General features: G+C 38.4%; 2 protein-coding genes across 5 annotated transcripts; one reads left to right on the top strand and one right to left on the bottom strand.

Moving 5' to 3' along the window:
- Window positions 1-177: 177 nt before the first annotated feature.
- Window positions 178-7,796, top strand: LOC124154629 (GDP-L-fucose synthase). 2 transcript variants are annotated; one of them, XM_046528471.1, is made up of 7 exons: window positions 178-348; window positions 665-812; window positions 983-1,097; window positions 1,183-1,311; window positions 1,387-1,578; window positions 4,395-4,545; window positions 5,294-7,796. In XM_046528471.1, exons 2-7 carry the CDS (start codon window positions 679-681, stop codon window positions 5,527-5,529), a joined length of 957 nt encoding a protein of 318 aa, XP_046384427.1. In that variant the 5' UTR covers window positions 178-348; window positions 665-678; the 3' UTR covers window positions 5,530-7,796. The 2 variants fall into 2 exon arrangements, with proteins under 2 accessions (XP_046384427.1, XP_046384428.1); XM_046528472.1 differs by lacking the exon at window positions 178-348 and adding an exon at window positions 396-499.
- Window positions 7,797-11,240: 3,444 nt separating this feature from the next.
- Window positions 11,241-23,168, bottom strand: LOC124174141 (tetraspanin-14-like). 3 transcript variants are annotated; one of them, XM_046553257.1, is made up of 6 exons: window positions 23,083-23,168; window positions 22,801-22,967; window positions 22,168-22,353; window positions 20,630-20,806; window positions 19,663-19,869; window positions 11,241-11,529 (listed from the first exon to the last, which is right to left on the bottom strand). In XM_046553257.1, the coding sequence occupies exons 2-6, from the start codon at window positions 22,879-22,881 to the stop codon at window positions 11,458-11,460; spliced, it is 723 nt and encodes a 240-aa protein (XP_046409213.1). In that variant the 5' UTR covers window positions 22,882-22,967; window positions 23,083-23,168; the 3' UTR covers window positions 11,241-11,457. The 3 variants fall into 3 exon arrangements, with proteins under 3 accessions (XP_046409213.1, XP_046409214.1, XP_046409215.1); XM_046553258.1 differs by having other exon boundaries at window positions 22,801-22,964; XM_046553259.1 differs by lacking the exons at window positions 11,241-11,529; window positions 23,083-23,168 and adding an exon at window positions 15,652-15,776 and having other exon boundaries at window positions 22,801-23,076.
- Window positions 23,169-24,431: the final 1,263 nt, after the last annotated feature.

The raw sequence follows: 24,431 nt of genomic DNA, 5'->3' as shown, positions 1-24,431 counted from the left end.
ATCTAGCCAAGCAATGTGCGGGGAATTCCCAAGGTATAATTGAGTTTCTTCCTTAAAGTGAAAGCGACAGCCCAATTAGGCTGGGAATTAATTGCCCACCCCGACTTCCCCCGATTGCCTTATCCGCATAGCGGCTTTCAACTGTTAATTGCGGAGGTTGCGGGGGTTGCGGAAATTACGGCGAAGCAGAAGGCTGTCGTGGCGCGTCATATTGTTGAGTTGTCCGCAGAGTGATTTTGTGTTTTGAGTTTTTTTTAGGCTTATTAATCTATTTTTTTAAATTAGATTTAAAATGTTCATTGGATAGATCTCTCAAGACATTATAATTTTCCTTAATTTGATTTAAAGGCAAGTATTTAAATTTCCTTCATCATTGGGTTGCATTTGTCAACAGGTATTGCGAGTAAACACGTAGTACATACTGGGTACCTTGCTAATTGTGTGGATAGCTGCTGAAATTGTGCTTATACACGTAGTTGTTGCTACGCTTGTTTTTTTGGTGGGTTTCTGGGAGTGTGTGTGTTTTTATTTACTATAAGAAATTGACCCAAATTATTCAAGGATCCATTAAAAATTTATTTCTTTACGCTCAAGCTGCTGTTTGAGATATTCTTCTTCATTGATGCATTTATAGGTGTTAATATTTCATTTCTTCTCTCTCCAGCTCCAACGGCAAAGATGGGGGACAGTAAAAGGATTTTGGTAACCGGCGGGACTGGGCTTGTAGGTCGTGCCATCCAGTATCACGTTGAAAGAGAGAAACCTGAGGGGGAAACTTGGATATTTATTGGATCAAAGGACGGAAATTTGAGGTATTAATCTCTTTACAAAATCTGGTAGTGTATAGATTGGGAATGGCATATTTCTATACCGAATCTGTTCTTGAGTAAATGGAATAGAATGACTTTTTAATACAGTCTACGGATTGTCTACTCTATGCGAGTGGTAAATTTGTAATAGTTTTTTTACGTTTACATTGTAGTGATCGTGAGCAAACGAGGGAAATATTTGCTAAACACCAACCCACTCATGTAATACATTTGGCAGCTATGGTTGGCGGTCTATTCCACAACATGGCTCACAATTTAGATTTCCTGGTATTTTATGATTATATATTTTTCTCTTTTGGTGGAATTTTGTGTTGAGTTATTTTTTTATGTTTTAAATATTATTTTTTGGCAGAGAACTAATTTGCTCATCAATGATAATGTTCTCCATACAAGTTATGAACGTGGAGTGAAAAAAGTTGTTTCCTGCCTTTCTACATGTATTTTTCCTGACAAGACAACATATCCTATTGATGAAACTATGGTATGTGCAATGCCTGACTACACCCTTGAGGTCTGCCCTTATGAATGAGTATTTACGATAATATTTTTTTAATAGGTACATAATGGTCCACCTAATGACACCAACTTTGGATATAGCTATGCCAAAAGACTTATAGATGTTCAGAATCGAGGCTATCATGAACAATATGGATTAAGTTATACTTCTGTCATTCCCTGTAATGTGTTTGGACCCTATGACAATTTTAATTTAGAACATGCACATGTGATACCAGCACTAATGAGAAAGGTCAGTATGGTATGAAGTTGAATTTCATTGCTGAAATACTCACTCTTTCGTAAAAATGTAAATGTAGCTACTTTAAACCAGGTGAATTTTTCTAAGATTTTTATAGTACCATTAAGGCCTGTTTACTTGGTACATTAACACGTGTGGGTTAATGTCTAAATGTATGAATGCGAGAATGAACGCCAAAATGCACCGTGTAACCACCCAACTTGTGCGAATGCATGCACAGAAAATAGAACCTGTTCTAATTTGGTTCATGCATTTGTACATGTTCCGTTCCAGTCCACAAAAATCATTCACGCAAACGTACCTTAACTCGTACGTGTTAATGTATCGTGTAAACAGGCCTTTACACATTTTAAATACTGGAATAACTATTCATGGAATTTTCAATGTTCCTCATTGGAGCCAGTCTTTGATAAGTACATTGACAGTTGCTAATGCTAAAATTTTGATAGAAATCTTAAATGTGCATGAATATGATGTCCGTCTTTCAGTTCGTAATGGCCCTAATGTGATGAGTGTTTCATAACTGTTTAGATATATCAATTTGAATGGAAATATTGTTTTATTGTATTGAAATTTCTAATAGTTTCCCATTTATAGAATTTTTGCCCATTGTCGATGACCTAACATTTTTTACAACTTAGTATATCATTGGGTATCAGCCCAGCCTAACTATGTGTGTTGCAGTTTTAATGTTTTCAAATATGAACAATTAATGGAAAAGTGTAAAAGCTTATAACCCTCTCAGAATGTTCCCTTCATCAATGTGAGATCTGGGACTATAAAGATGGCTAAGTTCTAACAATACTTATCGCAAAGGGCATAGCCAGATAAAGAGGGTGGAAAGTCCCCCCTTCAGGATTTTTCCTGTACTTAGGGTATGCGATTTGGGATCAAATACGACAAACCTCCCCTCATTTCCAGCCCGCTAGAAGCCCACCAGGGCCGGCTAGATCGAAAATACGATTTTCACTCTTTTTTTGATATCTCGGTCAAGAAGGCATATTTTTAAATGCAGTTTGCGGCATTTCAAACCTTATTTAATGGAGCAGATTTCCAATTGTTTTCAAGAACTTTGAGCGAGACAAGAAGATATGGCGTTGATTTGAAAATTTCTAACGCATGTTTTTATAAAATATGTTTGAGAGGGCCAAAAAGAAAAAACGTTTTCTGGAGGTGTTTTTTAATACCTTTCGGCGGGCATATTGAAAAAATAATTTTTAGGTGGTGGAACATCGCGAAAAATGCGATTAAAAATATGCGATTTTGGCCATTTGGCTCTATGCTCTGGCCTTCTATAACACCCCTTTTTATTTATTATAGTATTCTACCAATTAAAGTGCCCAAACAGGGACGGAATTGTATGGATACTGGTGCCGAAAATAGCTTCAGGGCCTCCAAAAACTGCCGGAATTTAAGATTATAGATTAAGAAAATGAGAGATAAAAAAGAGTGAAAATCATATTTTCGGTATAGCCGGCCCTGGTGTGCCTTTAGCGGGCTGGAAATGTGGGGAGGTTTGTCGTATTTGATCCCAAATCGCATACCCTAAGTACGGGAAAAATCCCGGAGGGGGGACTTTCCGCCCTCTTAATCCGACTATGCCCTTTGGCCGGTTTGAGACGGGCATCTTAAACAAGGTGTAATAATTTCTTCATTGAAGCTTTCGCAGCTCATGGTGATTAGAAATAAGCGACGTACGGGTGTATGCCGCATGTCGTAATGGAGATTGCCCCGACGTTTCGCGACCGACAGCTGGTCACTTCTTCAAGGGAATGATGGGGGAAAATAATGAAATGTTGCGGATGACTGGGTTCCAAGTGCTGCTGATGCTGGATTGAGAATCAGCAGCACTTGGAACCCAGTCATCCGCAACATTTCGTTATCTTCCCCCTCCAGTCCTCACTCCTCTCACCCTCCGCCCACCCCTCCCACCTGAAATGTAAAATATAAAAAAAAAGGCAGCAAAAACCAATCCCAGCATCATTCACTTGATGAAGTGACCTGCAGTCGGTTGCGAAACATCCGGGCAATCTCCATTACAACACGTGGCATACACCCGTATGTCACTTATTTTTAATCAAGGTGTAATATAAAATAACAATAAGAAATAAAATATAAACAAAAAACAACTCTCTGTTTGCAAATGAACGCTTCTTTTTCAGTTTTATGAGCTTTTGGTTTTTAATTTCAATGTACAAGTAAAAAATATTAATCATATTTTTGCTCTCCTGAAAATTTGCTATTTTTAAGACACGTGTTGTTAGAACTTAGCCATTGATTAGCAATTCCAAGAAAATGAAATCCCAAAATTTGCATATCGTTAAAATGGCCTTGTTATTTTTGAGGACTTCTCTCGTTCGGATAGCCATTGCCAGAAAAAATATGGGGGTATGTACGTGAAGGGTATGAAGTAAAAAATATGGGGGGGGGGGAGGGTTGAACACCTGAACCCTCCTTTTTGGCTTCAACCTTACTCCTTACTGCGTGTCCAGGGTATTTATTGATAATAGTTACAGTGGAACTTCAGTTTAGCGACCTTCAATTGTAAGACAGCCTCAGTTATATGACAACAGTGGGTTTTCTGTGCATAAATACATGCATTTCCATGGGAAGTCACTCTCATTTGTATGACCCTTAGTTGTAAGATGCCAAAAGCCTAAGCACAATAATCTACATACATCTTAGTTGTATGAGGCCACTGATATGAGGTTTGCAATCACTACATATTTTGGAAAATAGTGAAAGTTTTTTTCATTTAGGTTTGTTTCTATTGTGGTTGCTTATTCTCTAATGATCTCGCTTTACAGGTCCATGCTGCTAAGCTTGAAAATAAGCCAAATGTTCAAGTGCTTGGAACTGGAAAACCTTTAAGACAGTTTATTTACTCCCGGGACCTTGCAAAACTTATTATTTGGACACTCAGAGAATATCCTGAGGTTAAGCCAATTATTCTCTCTGGCAAGTATTAAACATTATTATTCTCACCTTCAGTCTGAAATTGAGCAGTGATATATGAGTGACTAGTGTGATTTAGTATAATCAAAAGTGTCAAAAAATGCACCATTTCTTGATCACCGTTAATAAAAATTTTTTTTTTTATTTGTTTAAGTTTTTAACCATTTAATGCCGATTCATATGGAGCATTTCACAAATGACTGTGCCTGGTCATCTCTCCCTTTTATACATTCATCATAATCTCCTCCTCCCTTTTACTTCACATTCTGCCCTCTTGCACAGTTTTTAACATCCACTCCTCCCTCAATGCCTGCTCCATCCAAACCCCCTTCCTCATCTACATATGTATGTATTACATTCATTTATTTTATAGTGCTATTCAAAAGTGTTTTGTTTGAAAATATATTTTACAATTCTTCATATTGAGTTAACATGGGCCCTTGATTTAAACATTATTCTCACTCGATTATATTTTGCATATTAATAATCAGGGAATAAATAAGTATGATAGATTACACCAATCAATTCTTATATGCCTTAGTATGTATTTGCATAGGAAAATTTTTTGGTGTATGAATCGGTTAAGTTTGCTATGCGGTTGACAAAATATTCTGAACTCATGGTGAAAGTAACATATGTTGAAATATGCTTGCCATGAATATGCAAATGAAGTTTTTACATTCATCAATACTTTCTCATTTTTTAGCTTATTAGTATAATGAGTCTCAAACATTCACAATTATGTTTTTAGTTGGGGAAGAAGATGAAGTTTCCATTAAAGATGCTGCAGTGGCCATTAAGACAGCCTTTTCTTATGAAGGTGATTTGGTTTTTGATACCAGTGCAGCTGATGGACAGTTTAAGAAAACTGCAAGCAATGCTAAACTTCGAAATTATTTGCCAGATTTTAAGTTCACTCCTTTCTCAGAAGCAATCAGAGAAACAGTCCATTGGTACAATGAAAACTATGAGCATATTCGAAAATAGACTCTTTGTGTATTAAGTATTGTAAGGAGGCATTGGTGATCCGAATATTCAATTTTGATGAAGAAGAACTGGTTCAGAATCATTTATTTGCACAATTTGTTGATCCCATCATTATTGTTTCTGCTAAATCGGTGAGTGTTGTTTGAAAGTTTGCTTTTCTTCATTGTATTTTAAATTATGTCTGATTTGTTTTTCATCTTCATTATATCAATCATTAACTCCAAAGAATGCGTTTGAGTATTGAATGATCACCTACTTTTATGGATGAAGAAGCAGCCTAGGAAAAGGTGAAAGAAATTGCTCAAATTCACTCCCTGATCAGATAGATGTAAACATATCTAAAATGTTTCTCCATGCTGAATTACATTGCATAGAGGTCATCACTCCAAGAGATTCTTCTAATCCATATTCAAAACCAGCTATGTACTTCATTTCTAACAGTTTGCAAGTTTTTGTTCCAGACAATGGGAATTTTAACTCTGCTTTAGCAAAAGAAATGTAGTAACTGGTGCACGTAGTTCCTTTCTCATCCATCTGATCATCTGAGCTGACCATTCATGGTGTGTGCACTGTTTAGGAAAGTCTTAAAATATTTTAACGCATATTTACAGAAGATTCTGCTTGACATTTCAAACATTAAATAATGCTACTACTCTGTACATTTAAAAATTTGATTGCATGATATTTTATGGGTTAATGTGGTCATAAGATTACCTGTTAATGAAAAGTATCTTTCTTGCCAGAGTGAAAAGGGAAGATAAAGGAAAATAATATTTCTTTTAAATAAGGTTTATGTCTATGTTGTATTATTGCCTTTCCCCAAGATCTTAAAATAAGCAGTATAAATCTCTTTGCATAAAGTAAACTGAAAGCTGAAAAATGGGTCAATCCAGAGTGAACATTTACTAAATGTTCCATATAGCTTAAGGCTGTAGGTTTCCACAGGCTGTAGGATGGAGGTGACACTTCTTATTTAAAGCCTTTATCCCTATTGTAGAAAAATATAGCTGCTGCAACTTAGTGGTCAGCGTTTCAATATTGAATCATTTATTTTTAATGTCTCAGTACATTTTATTAGTTACATTTTTCTGCCTTGGTCTTGAGTTCTTATTGGGATTATTAGTAAATGACACAAGTTTTTCCATGTGTAAATCTTGGTTATTGCTGAAAAATTTGGAGATATATGGCTCTTGTACTTGTTTTGTATACTTAACATGGCTCATATATTTCCTACATTATACGTATTACGCAATATTTAATGAAATAGCCTGTTTAATTGTTTCAAAATGAATGATCAATACTACATTTAAGTTTCTGTGGTTGGATGAAGTTTTGAATGTAATTATTCACGTTCTATCCTTCTGAACTTTAACTTTAGTTACAAAGTAAATCAATTTCTTGCTAATAAAATAAATTCATTTTTTAGTGATGCATGAAATCAGGTGTAAACAAATGAGGTTAATTGAGTATGTAGAAAAATATTTTTTAAAGAATTATTTTAGCTTCCTATCATCAATGGGGATTGATCCCAACATATCATGGTTGGCAATATATTGGCTGTTTAGAACATGGTTCCTTGATTACTAAAATAAGTTAGAGAACTGAATATGAATGTGGCTCATGAGAGGTGAATTACCATCTCATAATGCTGGTGGTTCAAGGGGACTAAGCTTGACAATAGGTATGAAAGTGTATAGAGTGAACTTTTGTATACTTGAGTCATTGGATTTAATGAAGAGATTTTACTGTACAGGGATTTTATAATGTTTGTCTCAGGCCTCTGTGGAGTTTATCTGTGGCTGTCATAGGACAGATACAAAAATAATTTTATACTGATATATTTTTGTCTTTCATCAATGTCAATAATGTAAGGTATACATGTTGGATTAATGAAGAAACCAGTTTGAAATTTAATTGCCTAGCATGCATGTGATTGAGGATAGTTTTGGTCATCAGTATAAATGTGAATTTGTGGCATTAATAAATATAATAACAAAGGCATAAAGATGGACTCTTAAAGGTATAATTTTATTTGCTTTGAAATGGAAAATATTATCTTACTTGTTCATTTTGTTATTTGTACCAGGGATTAGCATATTAAATGAATGATTTATGATGATGTGAATACCTTGAAGAAAAACATATGTTCCTTTATGCATATTATATTTCTAGTCTACTATTAAGTACATATTTAGAAAAGGTGCAAATGAAATTCACGTGATGTGAATTTAATATTGTCTAATAAAAGCTTTTTTGCATTCTAAGTATTTTGAAGTACCTATATTTGTTCATACTCCTCCTTCTATGGAAATATTTAAATGAGCATGGGTATTCCTTTCCATGGAATGTCTTATATCCTCCCCCTACGTGACATGACTGTCCCTCGTCACTGAGTGTATGTCAGGCACTGGGATCAAACAGTTGAAAACAATGGAACTATCTCCTCTGTCTTTCACTGGGAAGTGTGTCAAGCCCATTGCCTGCTATGTGGGCTAAGAGGTTCTATACCCCCTAATATTTTTGTAAGGTGTGTACAAATTATCCCTTCAAATCAACCCCAACAACTATTTCTGTTGGCATCTTCGTAGGTTGTCGCATTTATGGTCGCTGGGTAAGGTGGTTGTTAGGCTGGGCGGTCATGGTCAGGCACCTCCATTACACTAGAAGGACAGTGGGGGTCCTTTGTCCTATTTTCAGAATTCACGTTGATTTTTCTGCAAGTAAATGAATTTTAAACTTTTTGGAACATTTTTCTTAGTCTTTCCAAGATTTAAAAAAATAGAGGTTGTAGTACCTAGAAGGACTGCCTGGGATCGTTTGACCGACAATGAATTTTCATTATTATCGTTTGGAAGAGCAGGTTGGATAAAACTCCGGGCTTAAAATATTTTTCTGCATATTCTTATTTTCAAATTAGTGATTTGTATATTTTCAGTTATAAACTGAGGAAATAGCCACCTGTGGTAATAATTGAGTTGTTGACCACAAAAATTGTGGATCACATCACCAACCATAGTATGATAAATCAAAACGTATACAGCGATTGACAATATCTACTGTGTAGCTTTAAATAAGGTCAAAGAATTAAGAAAACAGCCTCTGGCATTACTTAAGGTCTCTAAATTAAAAGCTGTGGTTAACAAAAGGAACTCCTACGGTTGTGAACATATAGGTTTGAAGTATTAACTGGAGATAAGTTATCAACAGCTGCAGTAGATGAAATTTCCACAAGTAAACAATTCCTGGCACCATCTAACATTTATGATGTTTCTTCAAAAGAAAGATGTGCTTAATAAAATATTTTCATAGAAAATTGGAGCTAGAAAATATGTAATACACCATTGAGTATGGCACGTATTAAAACTTCAGTTTATCCAAAACCGCATGCTACTGAATAGTATTAAGACTGAAATATGGTGAGCTTGTATTCTAATCAGATATTTTCATCGACAAATTACGAACATACCAACCATCACACTATCATTTAGCATTTTCAGTATCTATGGTATTTAAATATTTAACATCTATGTACCTATTTGTTGTATGGGCCCTTGTTCATGTGGCTCAAACCAAATTAACTACCATGTCAGAGTTGAAGTTTCTCTGCACTCAAAGTTACGGTTGAATGGACGCAAGCAGAGGGTTAGGAGGGCATATTTACCACTCTTCTTTTGTAGAGATTTTGTAATTGCATCAATTTGGAGACATTAAGTATCACCAGAGGCTCTTTTCCTAATTTTTTCAACCTAATTTAATGCTCGCGGCATGGGTGTACCCAGAATCAGAACTAATGGGGGGGGGGGGAAACTAACTGTGGTCGTTCAAGTTGTAACTTTTTTGCACAGAAAAGGTTAATGAAACCAAAATTTTAAAGAAATGATGACAGCAATTTATTAGTTTTTATAATTATTTGCTTAAAAAAATAATGCTTTTTATTTTAGTTCCATGCCTTATACTAATATCATTTTTCTTCAAAAGGAAAATTTGTTAATAACTTTTATTTTGAACTAAATTTATTTTCGTTTCTCGGCCCCCCCCCTGACTCCCACTGGGTACACCCATGGCTTGCGGTACACCTTTGTCAATTGCTGTGTGTGATTCATTATTCCATGGTTGGCGATGTGATCCACAATTTTGTGGATCGTGGTGAACAACTCCATTATTACCACAGGTGGCTATTTCTTCTTAAGGATTAGGCTGCCCCCCGTAGTATATGGGAAAATTGAAAAGATGATAATGTGGCTCTCCAATGAAAGTTTTTATTTCACCATCTTAACAGGCAATTTTTAAAAACTATTGATAGCATTTAAAAGCCACTGGTACACGCTTATTAAACCTAAGGCACATAACTGCTCTGAGATGTGTAGCATGCCACCAAGGTCCTGCAGGAAATAATGAACTAATGACCTCTCCACTGTATAACCATCAAAATCAGCTGGATACAAGAGCCCTTAAAGTTTCACTCGAAATCCGGAGTGGTAGGAAATTTGGAAATCACAAAAATTCTTTTTGCATTGTATTTGCAGACCATGTTTTCCATGATGCCTGAAAGGAATTCCATCTGAAGAAAAAGGTGATTTTTGGTGTCCTCTAGTTGTTTTGCCAGTTGTAAGGTGCTTCTAGGCATTAAACACTTTGGAGAGATGTAGTGCGACACATATGCCTCTATATTCCAATCAACGGAAAGAGATGGTCGCCGAGAGAGCTCCAGGAAAGCTTTAAAATGGTGGCTTTCACGCGGGTTGCTTACCCGAAAACGCCTCTAAATTTTCAATTAATTATGGGATTCATTCGTTAGAAAATTACGCATCGCAAAAATATTTTTCGCATTGTTTACGGACTGTTGTTCCGTGATTTATTAAGGGAAATGAGAGGTTTGAAGAAAGAAAGGAATTTTCGCTGTCCCCTGCCGGACTGGACCTGGTACGACAGGAACCTCTTCACTCATCCAGGGAATGGGGGAACGGGACATTTTGGCGCGGCCATCTCGGCGCGGACGCTTCGGTGCAGCCGTCTTGGCGCGGGCCACCTTGGACCCCTGGGAATAAATAATACTACCAGGGGGCATAGGTAATGTGGGAGTTCTGGGAAAAGTAAGAGAGAAAAAACCCTGAAAATTATATGGGAAAACATAATAGGCCAAATTATGAGACATATACTGGGAAAACAATAAGAAAAACTACGGAATTCTCGGAAACTCTCGTTGGAATTGCGTAGTTTTTCTTGCTGATTGATTACGATAAAGCACTTCATTGATATCTCGACGTTACAGTCTCTAGCAAATTTGATAACTATGCTATTTTTTTAGGTATCATTCATAGCTCACTATAGGTGCTTGACTTTAATTTCTCTCATTTTTATCAGTTGTTGAAATGTCACTTTTATAGTAGTGGCTAATCTACATCATAGAAAAGCAGTCCATGAGATATTTCTATCAAGTAATTAACAACTAATACACCAAATATCATAAGGCACTTTCATTAAATTAGGTACCTTCATAGATATTATCAGCTGCATTTTTCATTGCTTATCGTAGGTCATGCGTTTCAAAATTACTGGAACTACTATGGCACACTTTTACACTAGCGAAAGAAACGAAAAATCTGCGAGGATTGTGGGATATTTTAAGAAAAATTTCAATTTTTACACATTTTAATATATTCTGCTTGCACAGACGTAATTCGCTTTTCCGTAAAATCATAAAACGTCAATGGATAAAAACTGGCAGCAAAATGAATCCTGCGTTCAAAAGTGCGTCTATTTATTTTAATATGGTTACACAGTGCAAATGAATGATGATGGAATATGATTTAGGAAAATAGTTAAGGAATTATTTTTCAACGTTAAATGGATGATGCATTAATCTCAATGCTTCACAATGGTCTAGTTGTGACTCATCCCATCGGCTATCGTTTTCACCAGTCGCCTTCACTTCCATGTGTTCCGGAATTCAAAGCTATTCCGACCGGCTAATCGAGCCGCTAAGATGATGGCTGGTACCTGGAAAACAAGGAGGAAAAAATGAAAATGAAGGACCGCAAAACATGAAAAATGTATGAAATCATCGGAAAACCAACGAAACAAGTAAATTATACCAGCTGCGAGTTGCATCCACAAAGCCTTTACGACTTTCTTCATCTTTCACAGGGTACACTTGGTTTTAATCCCCTGATGATAATTTTATCGTATTGCATTTGCCTCCCCAACAGCACATATGCGTTAAAAAAGCATTCTAAAGGCGGTTTTATGTTGCGCTCACCATTTATGTTTGAATTGCAAACCACTCCAACGTCATTAATTGACCGCTCTGCTAGGTGGTCCGACAACGACACGAATAAAGCTAATTATTATTATTTAAGTATTCTACCGATTAAGGTAGGTTTCCATGGAGCATTTAAGAAGAATTCCGGAAGCCTCCCCTTCCATCATGCACTTCCCTCTTCAATGCACAGTAAGACCTACTCCCTTTCATTCTGTCTAAATCCTATTCTTTTCCTCCCTCTCCCTCGTTTACCTAACATTCTTCCCTCTAACACTGTTTTCGACATCCCATTCCCGCTCCTTACTCGCTTCATCCATACCATCTCTCTCCTACGTATCTCACCTAAAAGCTGCCTATCCTCACCCACAATGTCCAGCACTTCGTTCCTCCTCTCGGTGCACTTCACCAGTGGCGCAGCGAGGAGGGGATTTTGGGGGATAACCCCCAATGAGAGAGATCTGGCGCTATGTCCTCCCACTCCGATCAATCTCGAACGACTGCCCGTTCCAGGCTTCATCCCACCTATATACCCAGCCGGCAGCTCGCGAATGAGCCACCGACTTGGCATAGGGAGGTAGGACGGTCCGGGACGGACAGTCGGCCGGATTCAGAGCGGTAGGAACATAGCACCAGGTCACTACACGCGACTTATCCTTTATTATTTTCAAATACAGTTTCCTCACATAATTGCTTTTAAAAGCTAGACCTTTCCCTTTAATCAGGGTATACATCACCGCCGCCCACCCCAGGGCTCAGAGAAATTTTTAATTTTAATCCATTTTACTTAAATGGATTGATATTACTAATATAATAGTGTAAGAATTAATAAAATATCCCTCAGAAAGCCGTAAAACTCACCATTTTGAACCATTTATCTTAAAATTCCGCAATTTACTAATCTCGCACCTACCGCTTATCCTGGAGGGTATTCCATACCCCCACACACCCCGGTATTAGGCACTGGTGGCACCTAATTCTTAAGGCCTTAATTCCTAGCTGCGCCCCTGCTCTTCACCATCTCTATTCTTCGTCGCATCCACATCTCGAATGCCTCGAGTCTTCTCTTGTCCTCCTTCCTAGGTGTCCAAGTTTCTGCACCGTAAGGCTCAAGATCAGACTCTTCACTAACATTTTCTTTAAATTCTTCTCAGAAGCTCCTTCCTGTTCATGAATGCCTCCTTTGCTAATGCAATTCTCTCCCTAATATCTTTACTACTGTATCCGTTTTCCTCTAACGTACTGCCTAAATAGTTGAATTGCTCAACCTGCTCAAGTTTTTCACCACCCACCTTTACCTTAAGTCTCACATTCCTCTCTCGTGAGGCTTTACAAATCGCATAACCTTGGTCTTCTTGTGATTAATCCTCATCCCATACTCCTCGCAACGCTCGTATAACGCATCCACTAGAGCCTGAAGCCCCCTCGCTGACTGGCTAATCAACGCCTGATCATCCGCGAATCTCACTGATTTGAACATCATTCCTCCCACTTTTACTCCTACTTCTAACTCATCCCACGCTTCCCTTACCATCTCTTCAGCGTACAAGTTAAGGAGTAGCGGCGATAGAGGACAGCCTTGCCTCATTCCTCGACCCATGCTTGCCCACCCAGATTCTCCGTCCGCTACCCTCACTTGCGTAGTCTGTGCCATATACAGATTACGAATCAGTCGCCTATCCCTCCAATCTACACCTATTTTCTTGAGAATATCCATTAACTTTGCCCAGATCACTCTTATCAAATGCTTTCTCAAAATCCACAAAGCAGGCATACACGTCCTGGTCATATTTTAGGTTCCTCTCCACCAGGGACCTCATTATCGCTATTGCGTCACGAGTTGACTTCCCTTTTCTAAAACCAAACTGGTCATCGCCCAAATATTCGTTTGCCCTCGCCTCCATTCGTCTGTTCAATATCCTCAGTACCAGGGGCGCAGCTAGGAACTACGGCTGGGGGGGGGTTTAGGTGCAACTAATACCGGGGTGTGTGGGGTATGGCATACCCACCAGGATAAGCGGTAGGTGCGATATTAATAAATTGCGGAAATTTAAGATAAATGGTTCAAAATGGTGAGTTTTACGGCTTTCTGAGGGATTTTTTTATTAATCTTTACACTATTCTATTGGTAACATCAATCCAATTAAGTAAAATGGATTAAACTTAAAAATTTATCCGAGCTCTGGGGGGGGGGTTTAACCCCCAAAACCCCCCCTCGCTGCGCCACTGCTCAGCACCACTTTCGCCGTGTGAGATATTAGGCTAATGGTCCTAAAGTCTCCGCATTCAACAGCTTCCTTCTTTTTCGGTAGCGGAATTAGAACCGTCTTCACGAAATCTTCCGGCCAACATAGATCCTCATAGATCCTGCGAACTAGCTCGAAAAACCTTTTCTTACTATCCATCTCTAGATTCTTCAGCAGCTCACATAGGGTATTGTCCACCCCCACTGCTTTCCTAGCCTTCATATCACGAAGGGCTCTCTCGATTTCAGAATCTAAGATCCCCGGCCCAAGATTATCCTCCTCCAATTCACTTTCCTCCTCTAAAGTCAATTCCTCCGGCCTGTTCCTTCCTTCATATAGTTCCTCCACGTATAACTTCCATCTACTCTGTACCTCTTCTCGTTCGTTTAGCATTCTTCCATATTTAGCCTTAATTGTAGACATGGCTTGTCCTCTTTTGCCACCCGATAGCGACTTAACTTTGGCATGTAACGCGCCTACCTCTCCTTCCTTCTGAAACTTTTCCATTTCCTCACACTGTGTTTTCCACCAAGCCTCCCTTGCTCTCTTAGTTTCACACCGTAATCGATTATTAATTTTTCTATACATTCTTTTGCCCTGTTTTGTTTCCACGTTCGTCCACTTCCTTCTCTCCTATATTTCCCTCAGTGGCGGCGCGTGCATATACGCATGTTAGCAAGTGCACACCCAAAGATGAATGAATAATGAAAGATGACTATTCCTATATAACTAGAAGGATAAAAATCCAGTCTACTATTGGATGCGATATGAAGCTCCGATTGCCACAGCTATCTCCTTTTCTAATTCACCGCTCCGCAAGTGTGCGATCCCGTGGCATCGCGCCGGGCGCAAATTCCGTCTATGCGATCGCTCGAATAGCCGATCGGGTGCTCGGGTGGGACGAGGTAAGCGGGGGGAATGTGCTGTTCAAATGGGAGCTGGGAGCAGACTCGAAACGATGCGAGTGCGCACGCGTATGTTTGGAGAGTGACTCTCAGGTGCCGCCTACACTACCTGCGCCCAGGATCCTGCTGTCTGTAAAAAAAAGCAAGACACCTGAGTTTGAGGAGCTCTATCAAGCTCTATCGTCCTAACGAGGCAATCAATTTCAATGCAACAAAAAGCATATGAAAGAGAATTTATTTCTACGTTGGACCATTTGCCTTAACAAAATTTTCGCACCATAGTATTAACTGTACTTAACTTTTTCTAAAAAAAATACCCGTTTTCTGCGCGTAAAATCAAGTTGCCCAGCTTTGAGCGCTTGGTATTCTCGTAGTTTTCGTTCCAATAACTTGAAATTTTGATACATGAAAGCCAGATCTACTATTAACAGTTTTTAGAAAACAAATTGTTTATAATACGAAAATTGGCGGATTTGTTTTAGACAACTCAAATCTCTCCTAACTTTGAAACCAATGGGTTAATTGAAAATTGAGCTTGAAAACTGAGCTTGAAATAATTTACATGCACGAGGACTTCCGGAAAGTCTCCAGTGTCGTTGCCCTATTAGTATTCATCGTTGAGAATAACATTCAAAGCACATTGATTGAAACAAATTATCTACAGAAAATTCTTGCGACAATTACGATGACAACTAGTGAAGCAGAAAGGATTTGTTAAAACATTCTTACGTAGCCAGATGGATGAGGACAGGCTCACTGCTTTGGTAATTTTGTCAATTGAAAAAAACTTCCAGGATGGTATCGAAGGTTTCAATCACAAGGTGATAGAGAGGTTCGCTTGGAAGAAGGAAAGGAGAATGACTTTCACCTACCGTCACATGTAAAGCTGTGGTTAGAATAATTGCTTATATTATTTATGTTCATGCAGTTTTAAAGGTAAAATGTACCAGTGGTATGTCTTGCAGGCTATGTATTCTATTACGACGAAATATGATGCTCATGGATTATAATTAACATAATATAAATTAATCATCCTGTATGTGTTCCAATGCACACCCTGGATACATTACCACCAGCCGCCACTTATTTCCCTTATCATGTTCTCTGTTATCCACGGCTTCTTTATCCTTCTACTGTCAACGTAACCAATTGACTTCTCAGCCGCTTTGACTGTTCTAGTTTTAATATTATCCCATCTTTCCTCGACAGTCTCTGTACTTTCAATCTCCCGGTTGCTATTTTCAAGTTCCTGATATTCTCTCTTCATACTCCCCTTCAGAGCTTTTACATTCAATTTCTTCGCCTTTCTAACTTTCATAAGTCTTTTGAATCTGACGTTGCATTTCACAAGTACTAGGTTGTGGTCCGAATCCGCATGCGCTGCAGGGAAGCTGCGCGAGTTTTTCACACTATTCCTAAAACCCTTTGTGATGATTAAACCAAGTGTTTGTAATGAATAACTTGCTTCTCCTGCAAAATTCTACCGCTTTCTCTCCACTGTCCTTCCGAATTCCTAATACAAATTCTCCTACTTCGTTTCCATCCCTCCCTTCCCCGACTGAAGCGTTCCAGTCCCCCATCACTACCAGATTTTTCTTACCCGGAGTTTCTTTAATTATTTCTCCGTTCGACATAATGCTTTAGATATGATGTTGTCACATAGGTTAGTGTTACTAGTTTTTTTAAAGACCACTTACGTTAGAGAACTTCAACTTTTGCCCCCTAATAGCTCGGAGAATGTCAAAGCGGTATTCCAGTTCCCGCAAGTTGTTTTGTAACATGCGTTCTATAAAATAACCCACAGCAGCAAGTATCCTAGCCGTCAGTTCGTCGACGTCAGCAACTGGTATGGTGAAGGCTCTGTTCTTGATATAGCCGTTCAAATTTAAATTAATATGTCTAACGGTTATTCTGTAATAAATTTTTATAATCAGGGCTAAACTTTATGCTCACCTAGTATGTACCTAAGTGTATTAAAATATTTTGAGAAATAATCACCGAAGTTTAAAGAAGCTGAGATTATAAAGAAGCCGCTTGAAAAAGAACGTTATATTTCAGTTTGATATTAGTTTTATCTTATCCCTTGAGTTACAACCTTGTCGCGGTGGAAAGGCTTGCGCGTTCCTTTGACCCCTAGAGCTGCGCTGGCGGGATTAATTCGTAATTATTCCCGGTAGGGCCACCCATGTCAGATAGGTCGAAGGGTAGGAGCCAGACGAAAGGTAGTCCACGTGATGGTGTCACGTAAAAAACACTGTTTGAATGGACGTGGGATATCCTACCAACTATCTGTTCCCTGAAAACATGGAGTTTGATCAAACTGGCCTCGGATGGAATCGCGGGACTCAGCCCTTAAGGGCGGGTGTCGTAGGTGGCAGCTTAATAAGTCGGCAAGGTCCTCGGGGTCCTAATCATGCGAAATCCTTGCAGAGACATATCATCATCATCTTTTTCAGCATCAGTAACAGCATCCAAGGAGGAGGACAAGAAGACCAAGAGGATGGAGAGGAAGAAGGCATCGACGAATGTAAGGACGTGGAATGTGAGGACAATGATGAGGGCGGGTACAGTAGAAAATATAAAAAGGGAAATGCAGAAAGTGAGGATATATATCTTGGGTGTGTCCGAAGTTAGGTGGAAGGGCAGTGGGGACTACTGGAGTGACGAGTACAGGGTTATATATAGTAGTGGAGAGGAAAGTCAAAGACGGGTAGCTTTAGTGCTAAACGGGAAGATGGGTAAGCGTGTGGTAGGCATAGACCAGTTAAGTGATAGAATTCTTATGGTAGAAATTGAGGCAAGCATTATGTCAAACGGTTATTATGTAATAAATTTTTATAGTCAGGGCAAGACTTTATGCTCACCCTGTATATCTTTTTTCTATTACTCAAAAATTGTCCTTCCTATAGTTTCGTCCTAATCCGCGTATAGGTTTCTGTCCACCCCAACTAATCTAAAATCTCTTCATTGCACCCCTCACATCTTTGTCCAAATAGTGAGACATTCTACATTTAATCAATATGCCCTCTATGCAGTCTTCTCTCTCTTTATCCAAGGTCCGTAAATGCCGTTTTGCACGGGACACGGAATTGCGCAGGTTAGAACTGCATTAATTTCTAAAATGGCGTGGAATTGCGCGAATGCTTGAAATAAAGTAGAACAGGGGCTATTTTGCTATCTCATGTACACGCATTCTCGCATATGCTCTAGCAATTCACCGCTTTACACGACGCAATTTCGACTGCACCTTCGTACACACGTCAGATTATGCATGTACGTGCCCCGTGTAAAACGGCCCTAAAGGTCCAAGGTCATTTACCGACCTTGGATTTATCTAACCTACAGAACCTTAGATTTAAAATGGATTTGAAATTATTCCACAGTAACCTAAACTCGCCTACTGACAGTCTGAACTCCTTTTTCCATTCAACTGTAGAATACCAACTCGATCCACCCTCTCGCATCATCTACTCCATCTGCCTACTCCCAGGATCTCTCAGTAAGCGCTCTCTTCTATATCTCATCTTTTCCGTTATAAATTCACTCCCATTCCATCTTATTTATCATGCAACAATTTCACCATTGAAACTAAGTCCCATCCTAGTTTATTCGATGTCGTCAATATTATAATATATTTTTCCAATGAATGTGGAAATTTCTGATCATTCTGTATATTTAAACGGACATCTGCTGACAAGCGTGCGATTCAGAAGGACCAGAATGGTTACTTTACATATTCAAATATTATTATTACTTCATTCTCCAATAATTTGAAGTATCTCTATTTTTTATATTTTTTTAGTTTGTACGTTAATAAATTGGATTTACGTGTACAAAAAATCCACAGCAAAGGCCTTAATAAAAGTGGGATTGTTGGATAACATCCGAAAGTCTCTCCCTTATTAATTACTTTATCCCCTCCATTTCAATTTATTTTCTGAATATCGTGCTCCTACCCTCTATTTATTTTTTCTGTTGTTCTTTGCTAGTGAAATGGTAGGCATTGAGATGATATTTTGTAGTTTGTAATCAACGTCATCATCATCATCACTGGTCAACAATCCTAGGATTGGTTTGACGCAGCTCTCCACTCAGTTCTCCTATCAGCTAATCTTTTCACTCCTACGTATTTCTTCTCTTTCACATCTCTCTTTATTTGTTCCATATATTTTTTTCGAGGTCTTCCTTTTCCATTCTTGCCTTCCACCTGTCCTTCGACGATTGTCTTCATCAGGCCATCATGTCTCAAGATGTGGCCTATATGGTTGTACCGTCTTCTTATTAAGGTTTTCATGAGGCTTCTCTTCTCTCCTACCCTTCTTAGGACTTCCTCGTTACTAGTAATCAACGTAGAACGGTGAAATGAGAAGTTATTATTATTATTTCGTATTTTAAAGTTTCTAGTTAATTACATCGAGAACACAGCTTTCGCTACTCGTATAAAATCACTTTATTAATTCCAATGCATCACATTTCATGAAATATGAGTTTACTTTCAAAATGCCTAAAAATATATATTGTTTCCCTAAATAGTGCTAAAATTATGAAAATATGATGACGAGATACACTCGCAATTGCGCGATTTGGAATCATAAGTTCATGACGAGCTATAGACTCGTCATTTCAGCTCAAGGGGTAAAAAAATGAGCTAATTGGCAGCTCTTCTTTGGCACCACCTTCACTTGTGAACTGCCCTCAGCCCATCAATTCCAACCGAACTTACCTCCAGTATGGCGCATACGATGCTGAGGCTGGCAATGAAGTGGAGACCGCGAAGGACGAGGCCTGTCGTGGGCTCGAGGCAACCCATCAGGTACAAATGCTTGCTGTTCGGGCCGCACACGGTCTTGTTACTTTTGTGGCAGCAGGACTGTGGCATGGGAGTGTTGATATTCCAGTCACCTGGGCTGTCGACACCGCAGCAGGAATGCTGGGTGCGGGCAAGCGCATGAAAAGTGAATAGGGGCCGATTTATCCCTTTATAACCCAATGTTGCTTCTGAGCAACATTAAAAATGTATACATTTTCTGTTCTATTTGTAATATATTTAAACTACGCATTATTTTGCGACTTACATTGCAATGAAGACAAATTTAGCTGCCACGATAATTATGATCGAGAGAAAACTTTTCAAATTTTCAAAATGAAAAATCTTGAAATTTGATTTCTCCCTGAAGCAGCTCTGGGTTAGAAAGGGTTAAAAGAGCTTGACCACTGGCCATGGTAAGTTCTGATCCTTCCCGCGTGAAAATAATGCGTGAAAACACGTCAAAGTTACCGGTTGTTAAGTCCATTAAAAGTTAAAGTTGTAGGTACTACGCACACGGGCGTGTTTTCCCGCCACGAGGGCGCATTCAAAATGAGGTCCTTCTCTCAGACCCGAAATCGACCTTTACCAATAGAATTTAGTACATGGTAAGTGAAAATAAGTTATGGCGAAAATAATCCCCACTCAACCATCCTCTCAGAAGTTTTAAAGAAAGAAATGACTCCCAGTTGTTATAAGTTGGTGACGTCATTAGGGCTCTGACACTCTTACTCGTCCTCAAGGTCCAAAAGGATGAATTAGAGCGTTTGAATGACGTATCTACATTGGTCAAGAAAAATTGCACCGTAGAAAACGTTGCGGAAAAATTGGAGAAACGTAAAAATGTTACCCCCAATTTAAGATTAAATTGAATGGTACTCACAATCTGTTGGATTCTGTCGACGACTTCCTTCTCCTTTTCACTGCTGGACCGATGATAATTGAAAATCAGTATCTCTAAAGTTTTCTTGCTTCTCTTTTCGTAATCGTCACCATATGTAAGCGCTAAGTGAGCAACTGCAGCCTCTACAAAGATGACGACGATCAGAGCTATGCAGTACTGCCAAGGATAAAAATTACAGGTGAAAAAGGGTGATTTATTCTGAGCGAACTTCGAATTATGGAGCAACTATGATCTGAAGATGGTAGTTGACAGAATTTCAATACAATATGAATTATATAAGGAGAAAGATAATGCTAAATATAAATATTTACGTTGAGAACATGTTTATTTACTTTTATTTATTTACTTTCATTATCCCGTAAACAACGGGGAATCAACAATCAACAAAGAAGGACAATGACACTGTTGTGAGTGAAAACGTGTATAAAAGAAGAAACGAGCGATTGCGCAATGATGGAGACTCACGCGACGTATAAAATGATTAATATTAATACTCCTAGGCACTGGTTCCCAGACACAAAAACCAGGCGTTTGATAAGGGTGTTCCAGGAGGAATCTGCAACACTTCAAGAGGTGGTAGGGGAGGCAATTTGAAGCATTTTTGGGTCCATAAATATGGGGTCGCGACTCCTTAGTTACTGAGTTATGGCAAGACAAAAATTTTTTGAATGCACTCTTCAGTTACCATGAGAACGATTTTTCTTGGCCATCAAGCCTTTTCAACATTTTATAAACTTCTCTGGATCTTTAACGAAATTAAATGATAAAGGTTGGACAAAAATGTGCGATTTTAATCTTTGAACTTGATTAAACGAGAGATTTGAGCAAGTATCAAAAATACGATTACAATCTCCGTCCGCTACCCTCACTTGCGTAGTCTGTGCCATATACAGATTACGAATCAGTCGCCTATCCCTCCAATCTACACCCATTTTCTTGAGAATATCCATTAACTTTGCCCAGATCACTCTTATCAAATGCTTTCTCAAAATCCACAAAGCAGGCATACACGCCCTGGTAATATTTTAGGTTCCTCTCCACCAGGGACCTCATTATCGCTATTGCGTCACGAGTTGACTTCCCTTTTCTAAAACCAAACTGGTCATCGCCCAAATATTCGTTTGCCCTCGCCTCCATTCGTCTGTTCAATATCCTCAGCACCAGGGGCGCAGCTAGGAACTACGGCTGGGGGATCTCACCTCTCAATCTCACCCATTTGGAGATTAATTATTTCAGACAATTATAATTGCACAATTTCGTCCAACCTTAATTATACAATATATAATACGTAATATTTGAGCTTAATTAAATGAGAACTTTTGGCGAGTATCAACAATACAATTGCGCAATCTCACCCATAGATTCAAATGCACTTTTTCTTATTGGTCCGTGAAATATATTCTATGTTAATGAAAGAAGCACCGCACAATTAGAGAGAAAATATATCCGTAAACTAATCCAATAAAATATTTTTAGTCATTGGCGGATACGATAGCTTCCAGCATGTACCATCTTACCATTACGAGACATTTTAAGCATTCCCTCGTCGTGATAATGCAACCATAGGTTGACAGTATGAAGAGAAATAATCCAAAAAGTATGAGTCCAAAGCCAAGTATTGTAACATTAGTTACAACTATTTCATTCGAATATTTTACGCCTGCCAGAAGAGCACCAAGACAAATGTATAAAAATCCGGTCACCTGAAGCGAAATAAGGGTATTTCTAATTACACACTTTACTTCATAGGCGTGTTGTACCGTTTCAGCTATAATGCTTTTTTATGGCAATTAAATAGTTATGGTAGCTTTCAGGGGCGAAGCTAGGAATTAAGGCTGGGAGGGGTTTACGTGCAACTAATACCGGGGTGTGTGGGGTATAGTATACCCACCAAGATAAGCGGTAGGTCGAAATTAATAAATTGCGGAAATTTAAGATATATGGTTCAAAATAGTGAGTTTTACGGCTTTCTGAGGGATATTTTATTCATCCTTACACTATTCTATTAGTAACATCAATCAAATTAGGTAAAATGGATTAAACTTTAAAAAATTCTCTGAGCTCAGGGGGGGTTATCCCCCAAACCCCCCCCCCTCGCTGCGCCACTGGTAGCTTTAACTGAGAGCTTATTGAGTGAGAATTGAACTTACGCAAAGAACTGTAGAAGTGATGTAGTTATAATAAATCCAAAGAGCGCTGCATTTGCTATTGGGGTCCAAGTGAGACATCATAAAGTAATTCAGATTCCGTAAAGATGAAAGAAGATTTCTTGCGATGAAAAAGTAATAGTTATTGGAGGTTCAACCAGTTATTACTGCTGTAGAAAAAGGAAATTGGTAATACGAAATACAGATTGATTCTGCTAATACTACAAGGAAATTTTACTACATAATGCAGCAATGGTACAAAGGTGTAATATCTTAAAAACTAACGCATTGCCTTTATGTTGATAGCAGTTGCTAGCAAAGAAATATTTGTAAATCCAATCTACTACGAAAAACAAAACTGAATGAAAAAGGATGAAACCACATAGTTACCATGTTTATTCACCTATCGTCGACTTGTCAACAAAGGCCATTGTGGAACTGAGGCAGATTCTAGAAAACCGTTCAAAATGGTTCAAACTTTAGATAAATTATGAACGAAATTAATACATATGACCTTACGTATACTTCACCAGCTTGGTACTAACCAAAGAATTGAATACAATGGTAGGAGGATAAGCCCCGAGAGAAGCAAAGAAATTGTACTTCTTGCCATTTAGGCCGGATTTTAGGCATTATACTCCATTTAAATACTTTTGTATTCAATAAAAATTTTAAAAAATCAAACCTTTTCCCAGCTCATGTCATTCGGCCTTAACTGAAATTTGGATTACTAAATACTTGGGCCCTATATGGTAATTTAATCACTTCAAAAGCACTGTCATTATGATCGAGTTTCCACATTTCACAATATTGAAATACATGGTTCTTTGCTGTTTGGAGGACCCGTACTGGCGTCTGATGAGCGTTCATCATTCAGTTGCTTCGAGTTAAAGGGTCCAACTAACATCACCCCGAACCACTTGTGTCTCACCATTTACAGTGCGATACTCCTGTATCCCTCTTCCGTTGACATTCTTGATACTCTGGAGTGAATGGGTTTCGCTGATAATAATTCCATTAATGGAATATTTATATTATTAAAACTACGCCAAACTGTTTATTGAAGATCACATCTCAATTTAAGAATAAATGAATCGATGGTCATTTGAGCTATAACTCAATTTCAAATACAGTCTTGCTTCTCTCTTACAGGTTCCATCCGGTCAGGGTCGAATGTGTGAGGGGCTGAGGGTGTCCTCCCAAATGAGGAAAATCGATTAAAAAAATAAGTGCAGCAGGTGGAATTATTTCAATGAATCATGTGTGAGGGCAAGACAGTGGCATTTAGGGATGCTCCATCATAAATATGATTATCATTCGTAGCTATATTTCATTATAAAATATCATTTGGTGTCCTTTAATTTGTTTAAAATGAGTTACCCTAACCATAAATCGTTCACGTGATCCATCCATCCTCTAAGATACTGCTAATTAGGTTAAATGTGAAAGGCAGGGGATTCAAAATCTATGGGTCGAAATTGCAAAACTGAATTCGGCTTATATTCCTCAAGAGGAATACCATACTTACCTCTTGAGGTGTCTTTTTTGGTGACAGATTACGCGAGTATAGTCTGTACAAACAATAATGGTGAGAAGAGACTCAACAACAGTAGCGTACCAAATATTTATATTTT

This window comes from Ischnura elegans, chromosome 2, assembly GCF_921293095.1.
Source record: "Ischnura elegans chromosome 2, ioIscEleg1.1, whole genome shotgun sequence".
Lineage (NCBI taxonomy): Eukaryota > Metazoa > Arthropoda > Insecta > Odonata > Coenagrionidae > Ischnura > Ischnura elegans.
This window is presented reverse-complemented; position numbering and strand designations above follow the sequence as displayed.